We start from the raw sequence: 20631 nt of genomic DNA, 5'->3' as shown, positions 1-20631 counted from the left end.
TCTGTTATTCTTGGTTGCCATCACAAAACATTTACAGCTTTAATTCAGCAACTTCTTTGGGCTTATTCTCAACCTATTCCCTTTAAACTGTGAGGACTGGGGAGATACATCTACCATTTAGATCCAACATTAGCTAGAGAGGACACAGATTTTTTTTTAAAACCAGAGGCACTGTCTTTATTACTTTTTCTCAGTGAGGAAGATATATGATGCCTACCTATAAAACTAATCCTAAATCTGGATTTTTTTTCTTCTGTTGCCAGAAAACACAAGCTCCTCTGAAGTGAGAAGATGTCCTCAGCAGTGAGCCCTGTGCAAAATCACTAATGACTGATTACCTGACATTTCTGCGTCACCGGCAGGTCCTCAGGTGAGTGCTCCAGTCTTCCACTTCTGGGGCAGAGTGAATGGTTTGGAAGACTGGTACCTTTTTATTGCCTGTCTTCTCACACTCCCTCCCACCATCAGGTAAAAGCTTCAAGATAGTCTTACAGGTACTTAGTCACAGTGTGTGTGCAACCTCCTGTTTTACTGTTGGGAAGAGGCTCTCTCTTCTGCTTCCTCCCCGCCGACACCCCATGAGGGACTGTCTCCATGTTTGTTTGTCTTGAGAATTACTGATGAGAGACCCATGTGTAGGAAAAGCCTTACTGTTTAACAGATGTGAATCAATGTCCAACAGGGGCCACAGAGGTCCCCTGACGTGTTGACATGGGAGGAGCCTCTCGTGACCTTCTTATCCTTAATGTTTTCAAGTGGACACTGCTTTGAGTGAGGTAACCTGGTAAAGAGATGGTTTACAAGAAGTCTAGATTTCTGAGTAATTCATTTCAGTGCCCATGTCAGCTGGTCTGATTATATATTTTGGATAGAATGACAAAGTTTTCAAGCATCTAAAGACATCATCTCAGTGTGGGAGGCTCTGTGGACCACTGCTATGTGCTCTAGGCTGATAGCCAAAGCCATCCCTTTGGGAAAAGACACTTACTGATGATTTAGATTAAAATGTATTGGCTAATTTAGAGCCTCTGTCCAAAAATACCAGTCTGTGGATGGGGGCCTTTCTACTCTAACGTCTTCCTCAGCCCTTGGCAGTATGGGAACGGTGAGGACAACAGAATAAGTTATGCTTAAAACCGAACACGTTCGATTTAATGGATTGTCTGCCATTCTGGAATCATGTACCTTTGGCTGTTTTAGTGTTTAAATGGCCCTTTAAAAAAAAATGAAAGGCTTCTTTTGTGCTGGGCACAAAGTAGGTATCAGTAAATATTTGTTGAGTGAATGGATGAATAAAATAATGGTGCCAGTAAATAATTATGTTTAATGTTTTGCCCTCAAGTCTTTACTTGGCAAAATAAAAGTTGACTGCTAAGTGAAATATCCAGGGACCTTTGACTTGAGGATGCCTGGTTTGAGTTAGAGCTTTGTGGATGGAATTGATTCATGCTTTGTTTATTCATTAAACCATTGCAGAGCCCGGACCCTATGCCAGGCACTCTGTTCTTTCTCTTAAAAAAATGTGATTACTTAATACAGGAAAAGGCATCGCTGGTCTGGGGAGTTGCATGCAAGGAGCCGACAGGAAGTTGGGACTTGTGCGGGGACAGCTATCAGCCCTTTGGGAGGGAGCTGGGGGGTCCCGAGTAGCTTTCTGCTGCTGCCCAACTCCCTTCCTGCCCTTTGCTCCTGAGCCCCTTTCCGTGAGTGTTTTTAGTATAATGACCTACATCAGCCACTTGCCATTTTCTTTGCAGGGTTTTTGCAAGTTTGCAAACATGTTCACTGTTTCTCAGACCTCGAGAGCTTGGTTCATTGATAGAGCCCGTCAGGCTCGAGAGGAAAGGCTGGTGCAGAAGGAGCGGGAGAGGGCAGCTGTGGAGATTCAGGCCCACGTACGGAGTTTTCTCTGTCGGCGTCGACTGCAAAGAGCAATCAGGTGGATGTCAGGAGCTCCTCAGCACGTTTTCTTTTGTTTCCAATTCATAGCAAAAAAACCCCAAACCGATTGCTCTTAAGAGTGCTTGAACAGCCTTCCAGCTGCTATGAGCTCCTAATTTAAAACGTCTTTTTTTACCCTTCCCTCCCTAGGAGAGAGATTGATGAGTTTTTCAAAGCAGATGACTCTGGGTCCAGTAAAAGAAGTGCACTTTGTATTTTTAAGACTGCCAGGAAACTGCTGTTCTTGTTCAGAATTAAAGAGGATGATGAGGTAAAATAATAATAGCAAACCCACATCGTGCTTATGTGTCAGACCTTTTTGTAAGTATTTGATAGATATTAACTCATTTCGTCCTGACAACAACTCTATGAGACAGGTTCTGTTACCCCCACATCCTACCCCTTTTGCTTTCTTGGAACCTGTTGCGTAGGGATTATGCCCAGTGCTGGGAATCATCACGATTGTTTTCACATTGACTCTTACAGGCACTTGTCCTCAGATGCGTAGGTTAGCAGATTTAGGAGACACAACATGCTACAAGTCATAATAAATGGAACTGACAGGCGGTGGTGAGGACGTCGGAGGCAGCGGTGGGCTGTGGTGTGCCGTCAGAGGGGTGGCCGCTCCCCTGCTCCGGCCACTGGGGGACTGATACTCTGATTTGTTTAAAGACACTCCAGAGCTCTTTGACACTCAGTTTTCTAATTTGTAAAAATCGGCCGCTAATTTGAAATTTCTCTTATAATCCTGCAAACCAAACAAAACAGGCTAGTTGTACCTTTGGAGTTAGAAAAATCAGCCTAGAAAGTAAAATTCCAGGGGAGCAGCTAGTCATCTGTAACAGTACTAATGGAGACCCTTGAGGAGGGCCTCTGTGTTTCTGGGGGTTAGGCATCCATTACTGCTATGCTTCACATTGTGCCAGACCCTCTTCTGGGTACGGGGCCCCAAAAGGAAACAAAGCGGGCAACGTCTCTACCCTCGAGGAGCCTGTAGCCCAGCAGGAGAGAGAGAGAGGAGGACGCTGGCAGTAAACACAGTCACGAAGATGAGGACAGGCAGGCGCAGGGAGGTGACGCCTGTTTACAGAGGAGGAATCCGCAGCTCAGTCTGGTAGGGCAGCAGCCAGGGCCACTCCTCTTTTAAGGGTGGATCCAGGGTTGGTACAGCCAGGGTGTACCACTTCTCTTGCTTTTTCATTTCAAGATGAAAGTGGTGATACGACAGTTTGTGAGGCAAAAGTCAGTATCCGTGGTGCTTACAAAATGGCAAATGGCTGAGCACAATTTAGGAGACAGCTGCTAGTCTGCAGGAATCCAGGCCCAGGTTGCCAGGTTGATCTTGTTTTGCAAAAGGAGCCCCACTCTAAAACACACGTAGGGCTCATCCTGCCTGCGGGTCACCAGTTTGAGAGCCTTCCCTTAGGCTTTCTGATCCTCGGTTTCCACATCTACAAGTCGGAATTAAATAGGATCCTGATGTGAGTCATCTGGCGTCAGGCCGGCACATCCATGCCAGGGGTCCACGGAACATTTGCTGCTTTCTGATTTCCCCATTCATTGTGAGAATTTGTAACCCCCACTCTGCCTCTCTGCAGAGATTCGAGAAGTTGTGTCGCTGCATCCTGAGCGGCATGGATGTTGAGAATGAACCCAAGGTAAGTGGGGCGGAAGCCAGAAAGTCTCCCGCGACCCCTCAAGCTGGCCTGTCTGCCTCTGAAAATTCCTGATGAATGTTCTGACTGTTGTGTATGACTCTGCATGTTCACACCCATGTGTAAATAAGTAACGGATGGAAAACATTAACAAAGTACAGGTGAATTCCGTAGTCTTTGCATTATCCAAGAAGCCGTGTTCTGTTCTTGCCTCATACTCAGGATGGTAAATCCGCTTACCAGGCTATTTTTACCTTTGGGTTTAGTGTCAAAATAAGTCCTCCTTGCTGCTTATTTTTATGTTCATCCCCCTGCCTTATCTGGCTCTGGACCTAGATAATTGGTCCCATTCCAGTAGCTGGAATGTGTGTCATTTGATCCCTGTAACTGCCCATTACATTTCTCTTTTTCCTGTTTGTAGGTATGGTACGTGTCCCTGGCTCTTTCCAAGGATCTCACCCTCCTATGGATTAAACAGATCAAAGACATTATGTGGTATTGCTGCGAGTTTCTTGAGCAGCTCAAGGTAAAAAATAAAAACAAGACTGTAAATCTATCCTTCCCACTTGAGGCCTGTAGAATGTATTTTCAGAGTCCTCGTGGTTCCCTCATAGGTTATACCTTTGTGATATATCAGTTGGAGTCTAGTAAAGAATTACTGGAGCCCCTGTTCCCAGAGAGAGTGAGTTAGATGCTGTTAGCAACTTGAGGGCTTCTTTCATGCAGGGTATTTTGAACATTGACCAGCACTTACCACAGTCTTGATGCCAGGGAATCTTGTCTTCCTTTCAGTGCTTTTGATATAGTGGATACTTTGTAGCTGGCATTATTATACTAGTCAGGCCCCTCGTTACAGTGCAGAAACCCAACACGAGTGCAGCTGGTAATACATACTAGAGCCAGGGGGCTTCTGGATTTTCCCTCTCTCTCCTTCTTTCATGTGTGCTCCCTTTTGGAATCACCTTGTCCTCTCCCACTGTAATCATGGCAGCTGGCAGTTCTAGCCTCACATCCTGACTCTGTCTTGACCAAAAACAAAAGGGAGGCTTCCCCCATTGATTCAGAAATCTGAGAGGACTCATAAAGGTCCAGTGGGATCCTGGTCTCAACCCTGAACTGGTCACAGTGGCAAGATGGGTGGGGTACTGCCACCAGCCCTGCCTGGTCCAGTGCCCACCCTTGTGTTATGGGAAGGTGGGCAGGGGTGTGAGTGTGCACAAACAGCAGCCATTTCCACTTTGCACGTAGGGAGGGAGAAGTTTCAGGAGCAGAGGCTTGGCAAGGACTCTGGTAGTAACTGAGCAATGGAGCAGATGTCCCCAGAGCACCCGGTGATCCATTCCCAGACCTCTCTCTCAAGGCACTTGTGAATGGCTCTCTTGGCCTTGACCCAGCATCAAGCATGAATTATAGTCATCATTATAGTAATAGCCAATAGTATCAATACATAGTGTTCTTTGTGTGCGAGGCACTGTTCTTAGTGCTTTATGTTCATTAATCCATTTATTTCTCACAACAACTGAATGAAGAAAGCAGTGTTACTGTCCCTAGTCAACAGAGGAGGAAGCTGAAGTACAGAGAGGTTAAGAAACTTGCCCAAGATCACACAGCTAGTAAGTGGTAAAGCCAAAAGTCTGAGCCCAGAGTCCTTGTTATGTTCAATTGCATTTATACTCTGTTGCTCCAGTGTACATTCATACATATGTTAAATACTAAATGCATACATGCAGCAGGCCAGCCCTGGTCATCTTGTTTTCTAAGAATTCTCAATTCTCCATTCCCAGGAGTATTTCAGTTCTATGGTCAAGCACTAGTGTGCTGAAATCCCTGTTGTTTAACTCTTATAGTGGTCATTTCTCAAGAGAAAAAGAATAAAGACTTAGAATCCTGACTCGTTTGCATTCAGAAAAGTTGTAAAACGGTTGCTCTACTGTCTTGGACTGGAGGGCGTGTGTCTTAATCTTACTCTCTTTATTGTTTTTAGCCTGAAATTTTACAAGACTCCAAACTCATCACACTGTACCTCACGATGCTTGTCACCTTTACAGACACTTCAACATGGAAAATTCTCCGGGGAAAAGGTCTGTGGGACTTGCTTCAAAATCTTTCCTAAGTAGCGTTTCCATGGAGAGTTCGGGGACCTTTTCAAGAAGTATTTTTGCCGCCACAAGCCTCAGGGAAGGCCCTAGAACCACACACATGGAGACGCTGCACTGTGGTATCTAGGATAAGTTCAGTATCGTGTGCTCAACTCTCTCCCTTCTTGGAATTTACGTTTGAAGGCACAATCCCTCTGAGCTCATTTATTACAACTCCCGCAGCACCACAGCCTTCAGACTGATAATATTCCCTTAAGCCTCATCATTTCACTTGGAGAATATTCGGCAGCAAATAATTCTGTTTTGCCCATAAAATTGCATGTAAAGCTGCCTTCTTCCTTGAACACTGAACTCGGCCTTACATGTTTCATACGTTCACTTTATTTATCCATTCACCCAGTAGCCTGCTGTGTGCCAGACACTCTGCAGGCACTGGAGATCGGGGAGAGGTCACTGCCCTCCAGGGGCTTGAGGTGCTGAACTCTGTGTGCCTGCCCTTCCTCCCAGCACCTGAGTCTGGCGGGGTGGGGAGGAGACAGACACTAAAGAGAGGTCATATATATATGAATATCTGAGTAGTATACATGGGTATGTAGGTCATGACAACAGTGTGACAAGGGGCGCTTGGAAGGAAGAGCCCAGGAGAAACGAGAGTGCAGTGGGGAGGTAGGCCTTGCCTTGTGTGGGGCTCAGCCTTTCCCGAAGCAGTGACATCTGAGCTGAGAGCTGCAGGGGGAGGTGGAGTTTGCAGAGCACAGATGTGGGGCAGGACTCTGAAGCAGAGGGAACTGTGTGCCAAGGCTCCAGGCCAGGAAGGAGGGTTCATTTAAGTCATGATCCTGGACTCCAGGGGGGATTTAAAACTCGGTGCATTCTGGGCCCTGCCAGGGGGCTTGTATCCCAGTGGGGAGAGGAGGTAGCCACCGGGGGTAGAAAGTGCCAGGCCCTCGGAGGGAAGTAGAAAATGTGCTGCAGGAGCTTGGAGGCCGGGGATGATACTTCTGGGAAACCATAGGTCCCGTCACCTAAGAGGTTACACTTCCACTGGGCCTTGCAGGAGAGAGAATTCTGGAGATGTTGCGTGTCCCTGTCCTCTGGTGCCAGACCCAAGGGGAGCAGGAAGGCAAGCCAGAGGAGCTGGCTTACAGCTCCTTACAGCCTGGGGCCTGGGGCATGTGAACAGTTCACATTATGGCCAGAGGTTTTTTTTCTCAGACTTTTTTCTTCGTTTAGGTGAGAGTCTTCGACCAGCCATGAACCACATTTGTGCAAATATAATGGGCCATCTCAACCAGCATGGATTTTATTCTGTGCTGCAGGTCTGTGACCCCATCCCTAATATGGGACTCACTCTCCATACCTGAACTTGGGTTTTTACCTCTGGTTTCGGCATATCTGCTGCCATCCTCACAGAAGCGCTTTCTGCAGGAAGTGCCCTCTCCTCCCTCCCCAACCCCGGCTTTGAGACCCTCTCGATTTGTGTGAAGGGAGGACAGTGACTGGGACCCCTTCACTGTGCTACATTTTTGACTATGAGGATAATCCAGTCATTTGAGACTTAAACTCAGGAAGGAGGCCTCAGGATGTATTCCCTCAGGTTCCTTCTTGGTTGGTGTCTGGAATCGTCTTTCCAGCTCTGTGTCCTCAAACAGCCTTCCGTCCACACTGCATGTTATCTTGCCAGTTTGTACATCCAGGGAATTGTCAGAGATGTAACTAATCACTGTTGAAGAGTATTGACACTTTGGAATTCTTGAGTTTGAGAAGTGACATTGATCTAGGCTGTCCTCCTGCCTGGCACTGAGATGGGCTCCTGGTTGGGTTTCAGTTTCTCCTCACGACAACCCTGCGAGGTGCTGTGGCAACCAAAGGTGGATTCTCAACAGTTCATCTCAGTGGAAGCGTCTACTTGATGCCATAATTCTGAATTGCTTCTAAAATAATTGAGATTTTAAATCTGTTGTTCTTTTAATCGGCTGCTAATTTTTTTAACTATTTATTATTTTTTTAAACTCAAGTGTAATATTTAAAGTAGAGAGAGAGTGGTACAGTGAATCTCCATACATACCCATTGCTTTTCTTTCATTTTTTTAGAAACATTCCAATACAGTTTTTTATCTGAAGCACTTACTGTGCATTTTTTACGTGCACATGAATATAAAGTTGGTGTCGCCCCCTGACCAATTACAATGTTCTTTGCAGGTATTGTTAACCCGTGGCCTGGCGAGACCCCGGCCTTGTCTGTCCAAAGGCACTTTAACAGCAGCCTTTTCCCTAGCAATGCGGTGAGTAAGAAACTGCACCCGAGGAGCTGGCATGCTTCTGAAGGCCCGCTCCTCCTGCTTTTCTTCTCTTGTTACTGGTATTAGTTACGGGCTTGCCCACTTTGTTAGAATTTACAGGAAGCGTTGTTCTTGAAAATGACACATCTGTGACTGCCCTGTTCTTAATCTTCCGGCTGTACCCATGAATGTTTTTGCATCATGATTTGAGGGAAGCTGTTCAAAATGAATTGCTTTTATTCTGCCAGGGGCCAAGATATGACCATTTTTCCTTTTGAGCTTTTAATTGATAAAGGAAACCTAAGAGCTGAAAGAGGCCCAGCAAAGGGCAGGGTGAAAGGATTCAGGGAATAGTGTTGCGAACACGGGTTTAAGACACTAGAGTTCGGGGGCTTCCCTGGTGGCGCAGTGGTTGAGAGCCTGCCTGCCGATGCAGGGGACGCGGGTTCGTGCCCCGGTCCGGGGGGATCCCTCATGCCGTGGAGCGGCTGGGCCCGTGAGCCATGGCCGCCGAGCCTGTGCGTCCAGAGCCTGTGCTCCGCAACGGGAGAGGCCACAGTGGTGAGTGGCCTGCATGCCTCAAAAAAAAAAAAAAAAAAAAAAAGACATTGGAGTTCGGAGGACCAGAGAGGATATGATATTTATCTTCACTTAGTCAGTTTGGAGATGTAAAGTACATGAGAAGCTACATATTTCCTGATAGAAATCATACCAGCAAGTCTGAGAACTGCCAAGTGTAAAGAGCTGTGCTTGTTAATGGGTCCAGAACATACCTAAACTGTTGAAAGGAGCAGTAACCTGGGGAGTTGTTAATAAGATCGCTTGGTAATCTGAGATCATCTTAATCCCCAAGGTAATAATAACTTGGGAAAGAAGGAGTATTGTGGTCAAACCAGCTTGGTAAAGCTGCCCGTCTGCCCTTTCCTGGTAATTCACTGGGCACCTTCCTGCTGAAAGCTTTAACAGATCCTGTGGTAGCAAACTCTTTGGGCTTGTTTAACCTGATTTGACCCAAACATATCTGAACATGGAGTACTCTCGCCCAAGTTTTAGATGATGGAACATGTCTGTTACTATCCTGTGGAATCATTTTCCATGGAACACCAATTTGAAAAATGATGGTCTAGATTATAGGTTGGCAAACTTTTTCTGCAAAAGGCCAGCTAGTAAATATTTTCGGTTCTGTGGGCTACACAGCTTTTGTCACAACTACGGTGCCACTATAGCCGCCAAGCAGCCATAGACAGTACGTACACAAATGAGAACGGCTGTGTGTTCCAATAAAACTTTATTTACAGAAACAGGCAGTGGGCAGTTTTTGACCTGTGGGCCACAGTTTGCCGACCTGATCTAGATTGTGTTTTCTACTAACCATTAGCCACGTGGGGCTATTTAAATGGAAATTTATTAAAATTAAATAAAATTAAGAATTCAATTCCTTGGTTTCATTAGCCATATTTCAAGTGCTCAGGGGCCACGTGACTTGTTGAAAACCATATTGACAGCACAAATGTGAAACATTTTCATCATCACCAAAAGTTCTATTGGACAAGGCTGGTCTACACCGTCCAATAGAAATATGATGAGAACCACATTAAATAAGTCAAAAGAAAGGGGAAATTGAGTTTAACGATATATTTTATATAAACTGCTGTATCCAAATTTATCATTTTTGCATGGAATCAATACTTTTAAATTATTTATTTTAATTAAAATTAGATAATTTATTAATTTTTCTTTCCGTGCTGAGTCCTCAAAAAGTGGTGGATATTTTTTTTTTTTTTTTTTTTTTTTTTTTTTTTTGCTGTACGCGGGCCTCTCACTGCTGTGGCCTTCTCCCGTTGCGGAGCACAGGCTCCGGACGCACAGGCTCCGCGGCCATGGCTCGCGGGCCCAGCCGCTCCGCGGCATGTGGGATCTTCCGGGATCGGGGCACGAACCCGTGTCCCCTGCATCGGCAGGCGGACTCTCAACCACTGCGCCACCAGGGAAGCCCCAATGTGGTGGATATTTTACACTTAAAACATAGGAATTTGGCCTAGCCACATTTTATGTGCTCAGTAGCCCCTGACATGTGGCCAGTGGCTACTGCATTGGACAGCACACCTCTAGAGGCTAGACCTTCATAACAGGAACAGAATCCAACCAGTTATGCTATGATTAAAGAAGTAGAACAGATTATCTAGGTAACAGTCATACGTTTATTACATACTTTGAGAGGAGTTACATAGAGATGTATTTAATGTGTCGTAACACATGTTTTCCTAGATCAGGTTTACTGCAGCTCCCTCTCCTGAGTCACCTGAGCAGCTCATTCCAGCAGCATTGCCCACCCTCTCCTCTGTCAGAGACAGCGGAGGATTGACACACAGACGCCTGAGCCCAGGAGCGCAGCAGCATCCTCTAGCTCCCCTGTCTTCCATCTCCCAAGAACACAAGTCATCTTTCCGTCCCAGCATCCTTCCCCTGTCCCACTGTGGCTGCAGTTCACACTGTGATCCACCAAGGGGGTCATCTAGTCATTCCACCACGTTTCTTCTCCTTTGAGAATATAATAGCGTCCATGATTTTAAGTTTTTTCTTTCCATATGTCAGAATCCATTGACTCACTTGTTAAGGCCGGGCTGTTCTGAAGCCTTTTTCTTTGCACAGTACACTTTTTTTTCTCCTCTGAATATTTGTAAGTAATTGAACAGGACCAGGACCTTGTAAAACAAGATATTCAGTGGTTTTGTCATACAATATATAGATACTACTACTAAAAGTCTATGAAGTCATAACTGATATGTTTAGATGTGATCACCAAGTCCTATAATACAAATAGCTAACATTCATGGGCTGCACGTTGTTTTAAGACCTCTACACACATTAACTGACTCCTCACCACATTCTCTTATCTCCCTTTTATAAATGAGGCAGCTAAGGCCCAGAGAGGTTAGGTCTCTTGCCCTTGGTCACACAGCCGGGAGGGGCAGGGCCTGGAATTAAAAACCTGGGCCATCTGACTCCAGAGCCCACACTTTTTATTCCTTACTCTTTATACTTGCTTCATATATTCAACACATTTTTATATTCTAAGATCAATATATATTTCTTAAATTAATGGCCCATGGGAACCTTCCCAAACTCACCTTGTTCCACTTATTATCTGGATATATATTCAGAATAAATTGCTTAATTGAAGTATGAGTTATTGGTGACTTATCACCCAGTAAACATACCCATGTAAGCCCCACCCCACCTGTGAAATAGAACAACAGTAGCAGCACCCCAGAAGCCCCTCTTTTCCTCCTTTCCAGTCACTATCCCCATCCTCCTCTCCCATGTATATAGTTTCTCATTCTGCTTTTTTTTTTAAGTTGATTATAGCATGAGGATTCTCTCATGTCAGTAAAACTTCAGTAAATTGATTTTTCATAGCTGCATCATAGACTAAAGTACCACTTATTCAAACTTCCCCCAGTGAATGGGCCCATTTTCAGCCTTCAGTCTTCCTAGAAGTACTGTGAAGCATAATTCCAAGGGATTTGGGGGTGTTGGTAGGGTTGTTCTTTTGTTCCAGGTTCACATTAAACGTGTCTGAGTAAGGTGATATGTCTGTGTCTAGCCCTGTGATTGCTGCACAATTTTCAGACAATCTGATCCGGCCGTTCCTCATCCACATTGTGTCCGTGCCCGCTCTCATGACACATCTCAGCACAGTGACCCCCGAGGTGAGTGGGCTCTGAATTCCCCCAATTCCATCTTTGCCTTTGTCCTTAAAATAGAAAGTAAAATGTTTTCTCTGTTAATTTCTACCTCGTCTCCTGATGGTTCTCCTAAATCAGTAGCTACCGTAGACACACTTGTGTTAGAAGCCCAGAGAAAAGGGGTCTCATCTTTGTTCATTTTCTTCTTGGTGATGGATAACATGTTTGGCAGCTAGGGGGTGATCTGCAGGGATAGAGTTCACACTCTGGTGGGAAGCTCCTTTTATCAGCTTCCGCTTTAACAGTCTACGATTGTTTGCAGCGCCTCACTATTTTAGAATCTCATGACATGCTCCGTAAATTCATCACGTTTTTAAGAGACGAAGATCGATGCCGTGATGTATGTGAAAGTTTAGAAGGATGCCATACACTTTGTCTCATGGGTAAGTATCTATGGCTGGAATTTTATTGTGTTCTGGGCGTTGGGAGAAGCCCAGGTGTTTTGCTTTCCACCATTCTGGAGGCCACAAGCTGTTTTTAATAAAAGTTGGAAGTGCTTACAATAAAAGACAGGTGATGAGGTAAACAGTTTAAGTAGACACATGAAACTGAAAATCACATGGAAAAATACATCAGCCTGGCAAACTAGCTGAGTGACTGTAAATGAATGTTAAATTTCAGCCCTTAGCTTCCTGGCAGCCAAGGGAAAAATGAAAACGTGTTGAGTTACCTGGATAACTCTCATCTCAAGAGAGAAGAGAGCACAGTTGGCTGGGGCTTAGATCAGAGTAGGGTCTACAATGTCTATTTTACAGTGTTTTCATTTAGCTGAGGAAAGGGTTTGGGGATAGAGAAGCATCTGAAACAGCAGAGGTACACAGGTCTCGTTGCCTAATGAGAGGAAATTTATTTTACATAGAAAAAGGTTCTTGGGGCTACATTTTAAGGGAGTTGATGGTAAGAGTCCTCACAGAAAACGTTAAATAAATTCAGTGAACACTGAATAACTGATTTTCCAGGACTTTTCAGCTATTCTTCAGGAGGTCATTTCTTGTGTTGACCCTTGGTTTTAGAATCTTGATATAAGAAAATGTTATACTAACTTAAAAATCTGTGTACCTGACATTTTACACGTTACTTCACATAGTCCTCACATCAAGAGTGGGGATCATCACTCCAGTCTTACCGATGAGCAAACAGACTCAAGAAGTAGGTTGAGGATCACCTAGCTCACCTCTGGCAGAACCAGGATTTGAGGCCAGGTCTGCCTGTTTCTAAGCCCTGCACAGCACTGCAGCCCCAGCACTGATGGGTTCCTCTCTGCGTGGAATTTCTTCCTGCACGTAGACATGGACGCATGAGCCCCAGGCAGAGAGCAGGGCTGGGAGGTGAGGAAGCGTGTCTGTCCGGGCCTACCGCATTCAGCCTTCTCTCTTCATAGGCAACCTCCTGCACTTGGGCTCCCTCAGCCCCAGGGTGTTAGAGGAGGAGACAGATGGGTTTGTGAGTTTGCTCACCCAGATGCTCTGCTACTGTCAGAAGTACGTGTCCCAGAAGAAATCCAACCTGACCCACTGGCACCCTGTCCTTGGCTGGTTCTCCCAATCCGTGGACTATGGGTGAGTCCTGGAGGCAGATCACTGTCTTCCTTGTCTCTGCCTGCCTCTCTTCCACCACTTCCCCCTTTTCATCGAGACTTGTGGGCCAGGCCTGCAAGCCAGCTATGAAGAGGACAACGCAGTAGGCATCAGGAAGCTTTTGTCGACTGGATGGTAAACAGGATGGAATTAGGATGAAGAACAGATAGAGGGTGTCTGGGAAGTGACTGTGACACGTGGGGCCTGGGGGGAGCAACAGTGCTGCTGGCAGCACAGGAAGTCTGTGTGGAGCGAGAGAGCCAAGAAAGAGGTTGGTGCCTTCTGCATCCAGGCCTCAGCGGCAATTTGTGGATCCCACTTCTCTTTTAGCATCTTACTTGCCATGCTGAGTGGCAGTCCCCAGCTACCCTTCCGTGTGGCCATCCAGCGGGTGGAACTGACGTGCCCGCTCTCCTGCTCTCTCCTAGCCTTAACGAGTCCATGCCCTTGGTCACCAGACAGCTGCAGTTCCTGTGGGGGGTGCCTCTGATCCGGATCTTCTTCAGTGACATCCTGAGCAAGAAGCTGCTGGAGAACCAGGAGCCGGTCCACGCGCCACCAGCGTCCCCACAGAATGTGCTTCCCGTGAAGAGTGAGTGGCTCTCCTTCCCTGAAGTGCAGCGCCTGACTGGCCCTGTGTACCTGCTCCCCTCTGTCATGTGACCTCCGACTTCTCCCCTGAAGATTTTGAGACAGCTTAAATCAAGTTCACGTTTAGCAAAACAGTGACTGGGGGCCTCCCTGGTGGCGCAGTGGTTGAGAGTCCGCCTGCCGATGCAGGGGATATGGGTTCGTGCCCCGGTCTGGGGGGATCCCATATGCCGCGGAGCGGCTGGGCCCGTGAGCCATGGCCGCTGGGCCTGCGCGTCCGGAGCCTGTGCTCCGCAACGGGAGAGGCCACAACAGTGAGGCCCACATACCGCAAAAAGAAAAAAAAAAAAAAAAAAAAAAACAGTGACTGGAAGTCCTTAGGGATAGTAAACAAGGACTAGGGAAATGGAACTATGTGAACAAAATCAAGGTTGTGTGTAGAGAACATCCGCAGATGATCCATGAGGGCTGCTGTGTTTATCTCTGAACTTCCATTTGGCTCTGAATTTCCAGTGGCCAAAAATGAAAAGGGATTTGTGGACCCTTTATTACTTCTCACTAGTAGGAAGAAGGAGGAAGATCTATTTCTTAGGGGAAGTAGAGCTTTTCTGAGTTCCTAATCATAAAATAAATCTCCCCTGTGGAGCTCCTTATACAGGTGGCAGTGGTCACTGACCAGGCTACCACCCCAGCGGCATCCCCGTTGCAGGGTCACAAATGGGTTCCTTGGAAAGGTTTCTTATTGCGCACTCTGATAAAAGTAAGGCAATGCTGTTAACACATAATTCAGTGGAGTTACTTGCCTATGACAGATTGCCAGGTTCGGTGCGGTTTTTCTTCTGCCACCCAGTGTGTCACAAAGCTCCATCTTGTAGCTGTCCGTGAGCATGGGCTCAGTGTAACTTCAGCAGGATATAGATGCGAAGGTGTCAAACGAGAGTACAACCCCAAACTGATGAGTACTTGAGGTTGATGCTCCTACTTCCCTCTGAAAGCACAGAACATTGGGAATTAGCCAGGCCCCCCACCTTTGCCCCTCTTCCCATAATTCAGTCCTTGGAAGGTTCACCTTTGTGGGTTCTGCAGTTAAGTGGTTACAGTAAAAGAATCCACGGTAAGAATCAAATATGTTCGGCTTGTTCTGACAGGTCTTGTGCTGTTCTAAAGAGGTCGTTGTGTTCTGTCTGAAAACCTTTTGTGACTGCTTTTCTGATTTATCCAAAAGAGATGATTTGAATCAAAGCTGCAGCCTCTCTGTCTGGCTCTGGCTGGAAATTAGGAGCTTTACTGAAGTGCTCTCCCCTTTATGGGGTGGAGTTTGGCAGATGGCTGAACTTCTCACACGTTCCTCCTTCTCTCCATGCCAGCTCTCCTGAAGCGTGCATTTCAGAAGTCGGCATCAGTTCGGAATATTCTCAGGCCTGTTGGGGGTAAACGTGTTGATTCTGCGGAGGTACAGAAGGTTTGCAACATCTGCGTCCTCTACCAGACCTCGCTGACGACTCTCACCCAGATACGGCTGCAGATACTCACAGGTCTGGAGTCCTGAGGCAGTCTCTGCCATCTCTCACATTTGCCAGACAAGTTTTCTTAGAAGTTGATTCTCTCCTGGCTTCCTTGACTCAGAAAATAGATTCTGAAGAAGGGTATTTTTGAGCTATTCTTAGAACTTGATTCTCTTCAGTTAAATAGCTTAAGGTCATTGCAGTCCTAGCACTTCTAGTTTGTTCCTGTGACCTGGCTTTTATTTTCATTATGAAGTGCAACTTGCTTTTTTTTTTTTTTTTTTTTTGCAACTTGCTTTTTTAAAAGTTAATATTTTTTTATGAATAGAAAACTAGAAAAGACAAGGAAGCAGAAAAAATAAAACTTAAACCACTCTTAATCCTAGAGTCCATAGATAACCACCTGATCCTGAGTCTGTTACATAAATATATATTTAGATTGAAATACATAGTTTTATTTTTCCCTTTCCATTAATCACATTATAAGCATTTTATCATGTCAGAATTCTTTAAAAACCTCATTTTTATTGGCTGCGTAAGATCTCATTGCATGGATATGCCCGACATTTTCCTTTTTAGTTGAGCAAGGAAGAAAGTCCCCGCTGTGAGCAGCACAGGAGTTGTTAGTATGACAGGTGTTATGAGGACAAAATGTCTATAAGCCTTGAAGCTGTTGACTGCATAAAGGGTTAAGAACTTCTCTGTTACATTTTACATTTTTTAAATCAAAGTGCTGCTACTTCTGTCTTTCACACTTACTTACTCATCTTCGGATATTTATAGAGCACCTGTGTGTGCCAGGCACTGAGGATGCCGAGGGGAATAAGACAGCCAAGGTCTGTGTTCCCGAGAGGATTGCACTGTAGTAGTGAGGAGACCAATGATAAGTGAGAGGAAAGTATATTTAATATAATGAAGGACACTGTGACAATGAAAATAATGAGAGACATTGTTGACTTGGACTAGGGCAGGGTTTCTCAGCCTTAGCACTGTGGACATTTGGGGCCAGATAATTCTTTGTTGTGGAGGGCATCCTATCCATTGTAGGATGTTTAGCAGCCCCTGACCCCTACCCATAAATTCCAGTAGCACCTCTCTCCCACTTTTGACAACTGTACATGTCTCCAAACATTGTCAAATGCCCCCTGGGATGGGGCGGTGTGCAAAATCATCCTTGGTTGAGAACCACTGGGCTGATGGAGGTGGAAGAAGGAGGATTTACAATCCACTCCAGGAGTGGAGTTTACAGGTCTTACTGGTAGATTGGATCTGGGGGAGTGAGGACTATAAGTTTCAAAGATATTGCCAGATTTCTGGCCCAAGCAACTGTGTGGATGGTGGGGCCATTTGCTGAGCTAGGGGATGACCAGCTTGGATGGGGGGGGCAGGAGGTGGAGGGGGGATCGTGGGCAATCGAGAGTTCTGTTTGGCTGTGATGAGTGTAAGGTACCTGCTGGACCTGCAGCAGAGATGCCAAGCCAGCATACTGTGTACTGTGTGGAGGCTTGAGCAAAAGGGTGGGGTGAAAGGCCTGGGCCTGAGGGCCATTTCCCTAAGGAGAGTGCAGAAGGAGAAGGGGCCCAGATGAGCTGGCACCCCAGCACAGTGTGAGGGTCTGGGAAGCATACTGAGTGAGATGATTTTGAGGTTATAGCCTGTGTCCACCTTTATAAGATAACCACATTAAGCATCCCCCATTGTCCCAATGAGAGAATTGAAAAAGAAGTTTTTTGGCCAATTTGAAAGCATATGATTTTAGGGATTCCCTGGCTGTACAGTGGTTAGGACTCAGCTCTTTCATTGCCAGGGCCTGGGTTCAATCCCTGGTCGGGGAACTATGATCCCACAAGCTGCACTGCGTGGCCAAAAAAAAAAAAAAGGGAAAAAAATACATGATTTTTAAAATGTAGATGAGCTAGTCTAAAGTATATGTATAATATTCGTTCTATTAGCTTGGCTATACACAAACTAGATTATAGAAAATAACATACTTGTTTTAAAAATACTGCTGTTTTTCTGCTCTCACAATTTAGAAAATGTCTTTGTTCGTGCTCCTCACATACGTGTGTTGGTCCTGGAGCCACGTGCTGCTCCTCTGACCCGGCTCACCAGAGCATGGCATATTCATTCCTATCTAAGTTGCTCGAGATGCAGCCCTCGTTGAATTGGTATATCATGCTATAAATGAGTATATTTGTCCTGTAGAAGTATACCTGTGATCTCTGCACTGTAACTTCTTACTCCATTTTTTAAAATTGAGGTATAGTTGACATGTAACATTATCTTAGTTTCAGGTGTACAACATGATTTGATATTTGTACACATTGCAAAATGATCAACACAGTAAGCCTAGTTAACATCCATCACCATACATTGTTAATTTTTTTTCTTTTTTTTCTTGTGTTAAAGACTTTTAAGATCTACCCTCTTAGCAACTTTCAGAAATGCAGTGTATATTATTAACTATAGTCACCATGCTGTACTTTACATCCCCATGATTTATCTTTTTTTTTTTTTTTTTTTTTGTGGTACATGGGCCTCTCACTGCTGTGGCCTCTCTTCTTGCAGAGCACAGGCTCCAGACGCACAGGCTCAGCGGCCATGGCTCACGAGCCCAGCCGCTCCACGGCATGTGGGATCTTCCCGGACCAGGGCACGAACCCGTGTCCCCTGCATCGGCAGGCAGACTCAACCACTGCACCACTAGAGAAGCCCCTGATTTATCTATTTTATAACTTGAAGTTTGTCCTCTTTGATCCCCTTCACCCATTTTACCTTTCCCCTACCGCCAACACCCTGACCCAGCAACCATAGGTACACCAATCTGTTCTCTGTATCTATGAACTTGGGTGTTTTTTTCTTTGTTTATTAGTTTCTGCATATAAGTGAGATTATATGGTATTTGTCTTTCTCTGACTTATTTCAGTTAGTATAATGACCTCAAAGGTCCATCCATGTTGTCACAAATGACAAGATACCATTCCCTTTTATGGCTGAATAGTATTCCTGTGTGTGTGTGTGTGTGTGTGTGTGTGTGTGCGCGCACACACATGCACACCACATCTTTTTATCCATTTGTCCATTGGTGGACATTTGGGTTGTTTCCTTTATCTTGGATATTGTAAATAATGCTGCTGTGAACAAGGCGGGGTACATACATCTTTTCAAATTAGTGTTTCTGTTTTCCTCAGATGAATACCCAGAAATGCAATTGTGGAATCATATGGTAGTTCTATTTTCAGTTTTTTTGAGGAATCTCCATACTGTTTTCCATAGTGGCTGCACCAGTTTACATTTCCAGCAACAGGGCACAAGGGTTCCCTTTTCTCCACATCCTCACCAACACTAGTTATTTCTTGTCTTTTTGGTCATAGCCATTCTAACAGGTGTGAGGTGATATCATTGTGGTTTTGATTTGCATTTCCCAGAGGGTTAGTGATGTTGAGCACCTTTACATGTGCCTGTTGGTCATTTGTATGTCTTCTCTGGAAAAATGTATTCAGATCCTCTGACCATTTTTTAATCAGATTACTTGTTTTTTTGTTGAGTTACATGAGTTCTTTATATATTTTGGATATCAACCCCTTATCAGGTATATGATTTGCAAATATTTTCTTCCATTCCATAGGTTACCTTTTCATTTAGTTGATGGTTTCTTTTGCTCTGCAGAAGCTTTTTAGTTTGTTGTAGTCCCACTTGCTTATTTTTATTTTTGTTGGCTTTGTTTTTGGAGTCAGATCCAAAAAAATCATTTCTAAGACCCTTGTCAAAGCGCTTACTGCCTGTGATTTCTTTTAGGAGTTTAATGGTTTCAGATCTTACATTCAATTCTTTAATCCATTTTGAGTTTATTTTTATGTATGGTGTAAGGTAGTAATCTAGTTTTATTCTTTTGCCTGTGGCTGTCCCATTTTCCCAATACCATTTATTGAAGAGACTGTTCTTTCCCCATTGTAAATTCTTGCCTCCTTTGTTGTAAATTAATTGACCATATATGTGTGGGTTCATTTCTGAGTTCTCTATTCTGTTCCATTGATCTGTGTGTCTGTTTTTACGCCAGTACCATACTGTTTTGATTACTGTTTCTTTGTAATATAGTTTGAAATCAGAGTGCGTGATGCCTCCAGCTTTGTTCTTCTGTCTCCAGGTTGCTTTGCATTCAGGGTCTTTTTTGGTTCCATACAAATTTTGATTCTATTTCTCTGAAAAATGCCATTGGAATTTTGATAGGGATTGCATTGACTCTATAGATTGCTTTGAGTAGTATGGACATTTTAACAATATTAATTCTTCCAGTCCATGAGCATGAAATATCTTCCATTTATTTGTTTCTTCTTTGATTTCTTTTATCAGTGTCTTTAATTTTTTGTAATTTAATTATTTATTTATTTATTTTTCATTGCATTGGGTCTTCATTGCTGTGTGCGGGCTTTCTCTAGTTGAGGCAAGTGGGGACTACTCTTTATTGTGGTGCGCGGGTTTCTCATTGTGGTGGCTTCTCTAGGTTCACGGGCTTCAGTAGTTGTGGCACGTGGGCTCAGTAGTTGTGGCTTGCGGGCCCTAGAGTGCAGACTCAGGAGTTGTGGCACATGGGCTTAGTTGCTCTGCAGCATGTGGGATCTTCCTGGAGCAGGGCTCGAGCCCGTGTCCCCTGCGTTGGCAGGCGGATTCTTAACCACTGCGCCACCAGGGAAGTCCCTTATCAGTGTCGTATAGCTTTCAGTGTACAGGTCTTTCAGAACTCCTTGGTTAAATTTATTCTAGATATTTTATTCTTTTTGTTGCAGTTGTAAATGGGATTACTTTTGTAATTTCTATTTCTGATAGTTCATTTCTGATAGCAGCGGATTTTTGTATATTGATTTTGTATCCTGCAATTCTACTGAGTTAATTTATTTTAACAATTTTTTTAATGAAATCTTTAGGGTTTTCTATATATAATATCACGTCATCTCAAATAGTGAATCTTACTTCTTCCTTTCCAACTGGGTTGCCTTTTATTTACTTATTTTTTCTTGCCTAGTTCTGGCTAGGACCTCCAGTGCCATGTTGAATAAAAGTGGTGAGAGTGGGCCTCCTTGTTTTGTTCCTGACCTTAAAGGAAAAGCTTTCAGCTTTTCACAATGATGTTAGCTATGGGCTTTTCATATATGGCCTTTATTATGTTGAAGTACATCCCCTCTGTACCCACTTTGTTGAGAGTTTTTTATCATAAATGACTGTTGAATTTTG

The 20631-nt window shown here is 44.6% G+C and overlaps 1 protein-coding gene across 4 annotated transcripts in view; it reads left to right on the top strand.

The window, feature by feature from the left end:
- The window catches only part of UBE3B (ubiquitin protein ligase E3B), a 58255-nt gene that overhangs the window by 3917 nt on the left and 33707 nt on the right, over nucleotides 1-20631 (top strand). For all 4 annotated transcript variants that reach the window (XM_060119697.1, XM_060119696.1, XM_060119695.1 and 1 more), the window contains exons 2-14: nucleotides 264-370; nucleotides 1758-1939; nucleotides 2092-2212; nucleotides 3540-3599; nucleotides 4018-4122; nucleotides 5581-5677; nucleotides 6929-7014; nucleotides 7898-7980; nucleotides 11585-11690; nucleotides 11989-12109; nucleotides 13108-13285; nucleotides 13732-13895; nucleotides 15262-15429. In XM_060119697.1, coding sequence (XP_059975680.1) covers nucleotides 1779-1939; nucleotides 2092-2212; nucleotides 3540-3599; nucleotides 4018-4122; nucleotides 5581-5677; nucleotides 6929-7014; nucleotides 7898-7980; nucleotides 11585-11690; nucleotides 11989-12109; nucleotides 13108-13285; nucleotides 13732-13895; nucleotides 15262-15429 — 1450 coding nt within the window. In that variant the 5' untranslated portion in view covers nucleotides 264-370; nucleotides 1758-1778. The remainder of the gene's footprint in view (nucleotides 1-263; nucleotides 371-1757; nucleotides 1940-2091; nucleotides 2213-3539; nucleotides 3600-4017; nucleotides 4123-5580; nucleotides 5678-6928; nucleotides 7015-7897; nucleotides 7981-11584; nucleotides 11691-11988; nucleotides 12110-13107; nucleotides 13286-13731; nucleotides 13896-15261; nucleotides 15430-20631) is intronic.

This window comes from Mesoplodon densirostris, chromosome 15 (genome assembly GCF_025265405.1).
Source record: "Mesoplodon densirostris isolate mMesDen1 chromosome 15, mMesDen1 primary haplotype, whole genome shotgun sequence".
Taxonomy (NCBI): Eukaryota; Metazoa; Chordata; class Mammalia; order Artiodactyla; family Ziphiidae; genus Mesoplodon; species Mesoplodon densirostris.
Note: the sequence above shows the minus strand (reverse complement) of the source record. Positions and strands in the feature narration are given on the sequence as shown.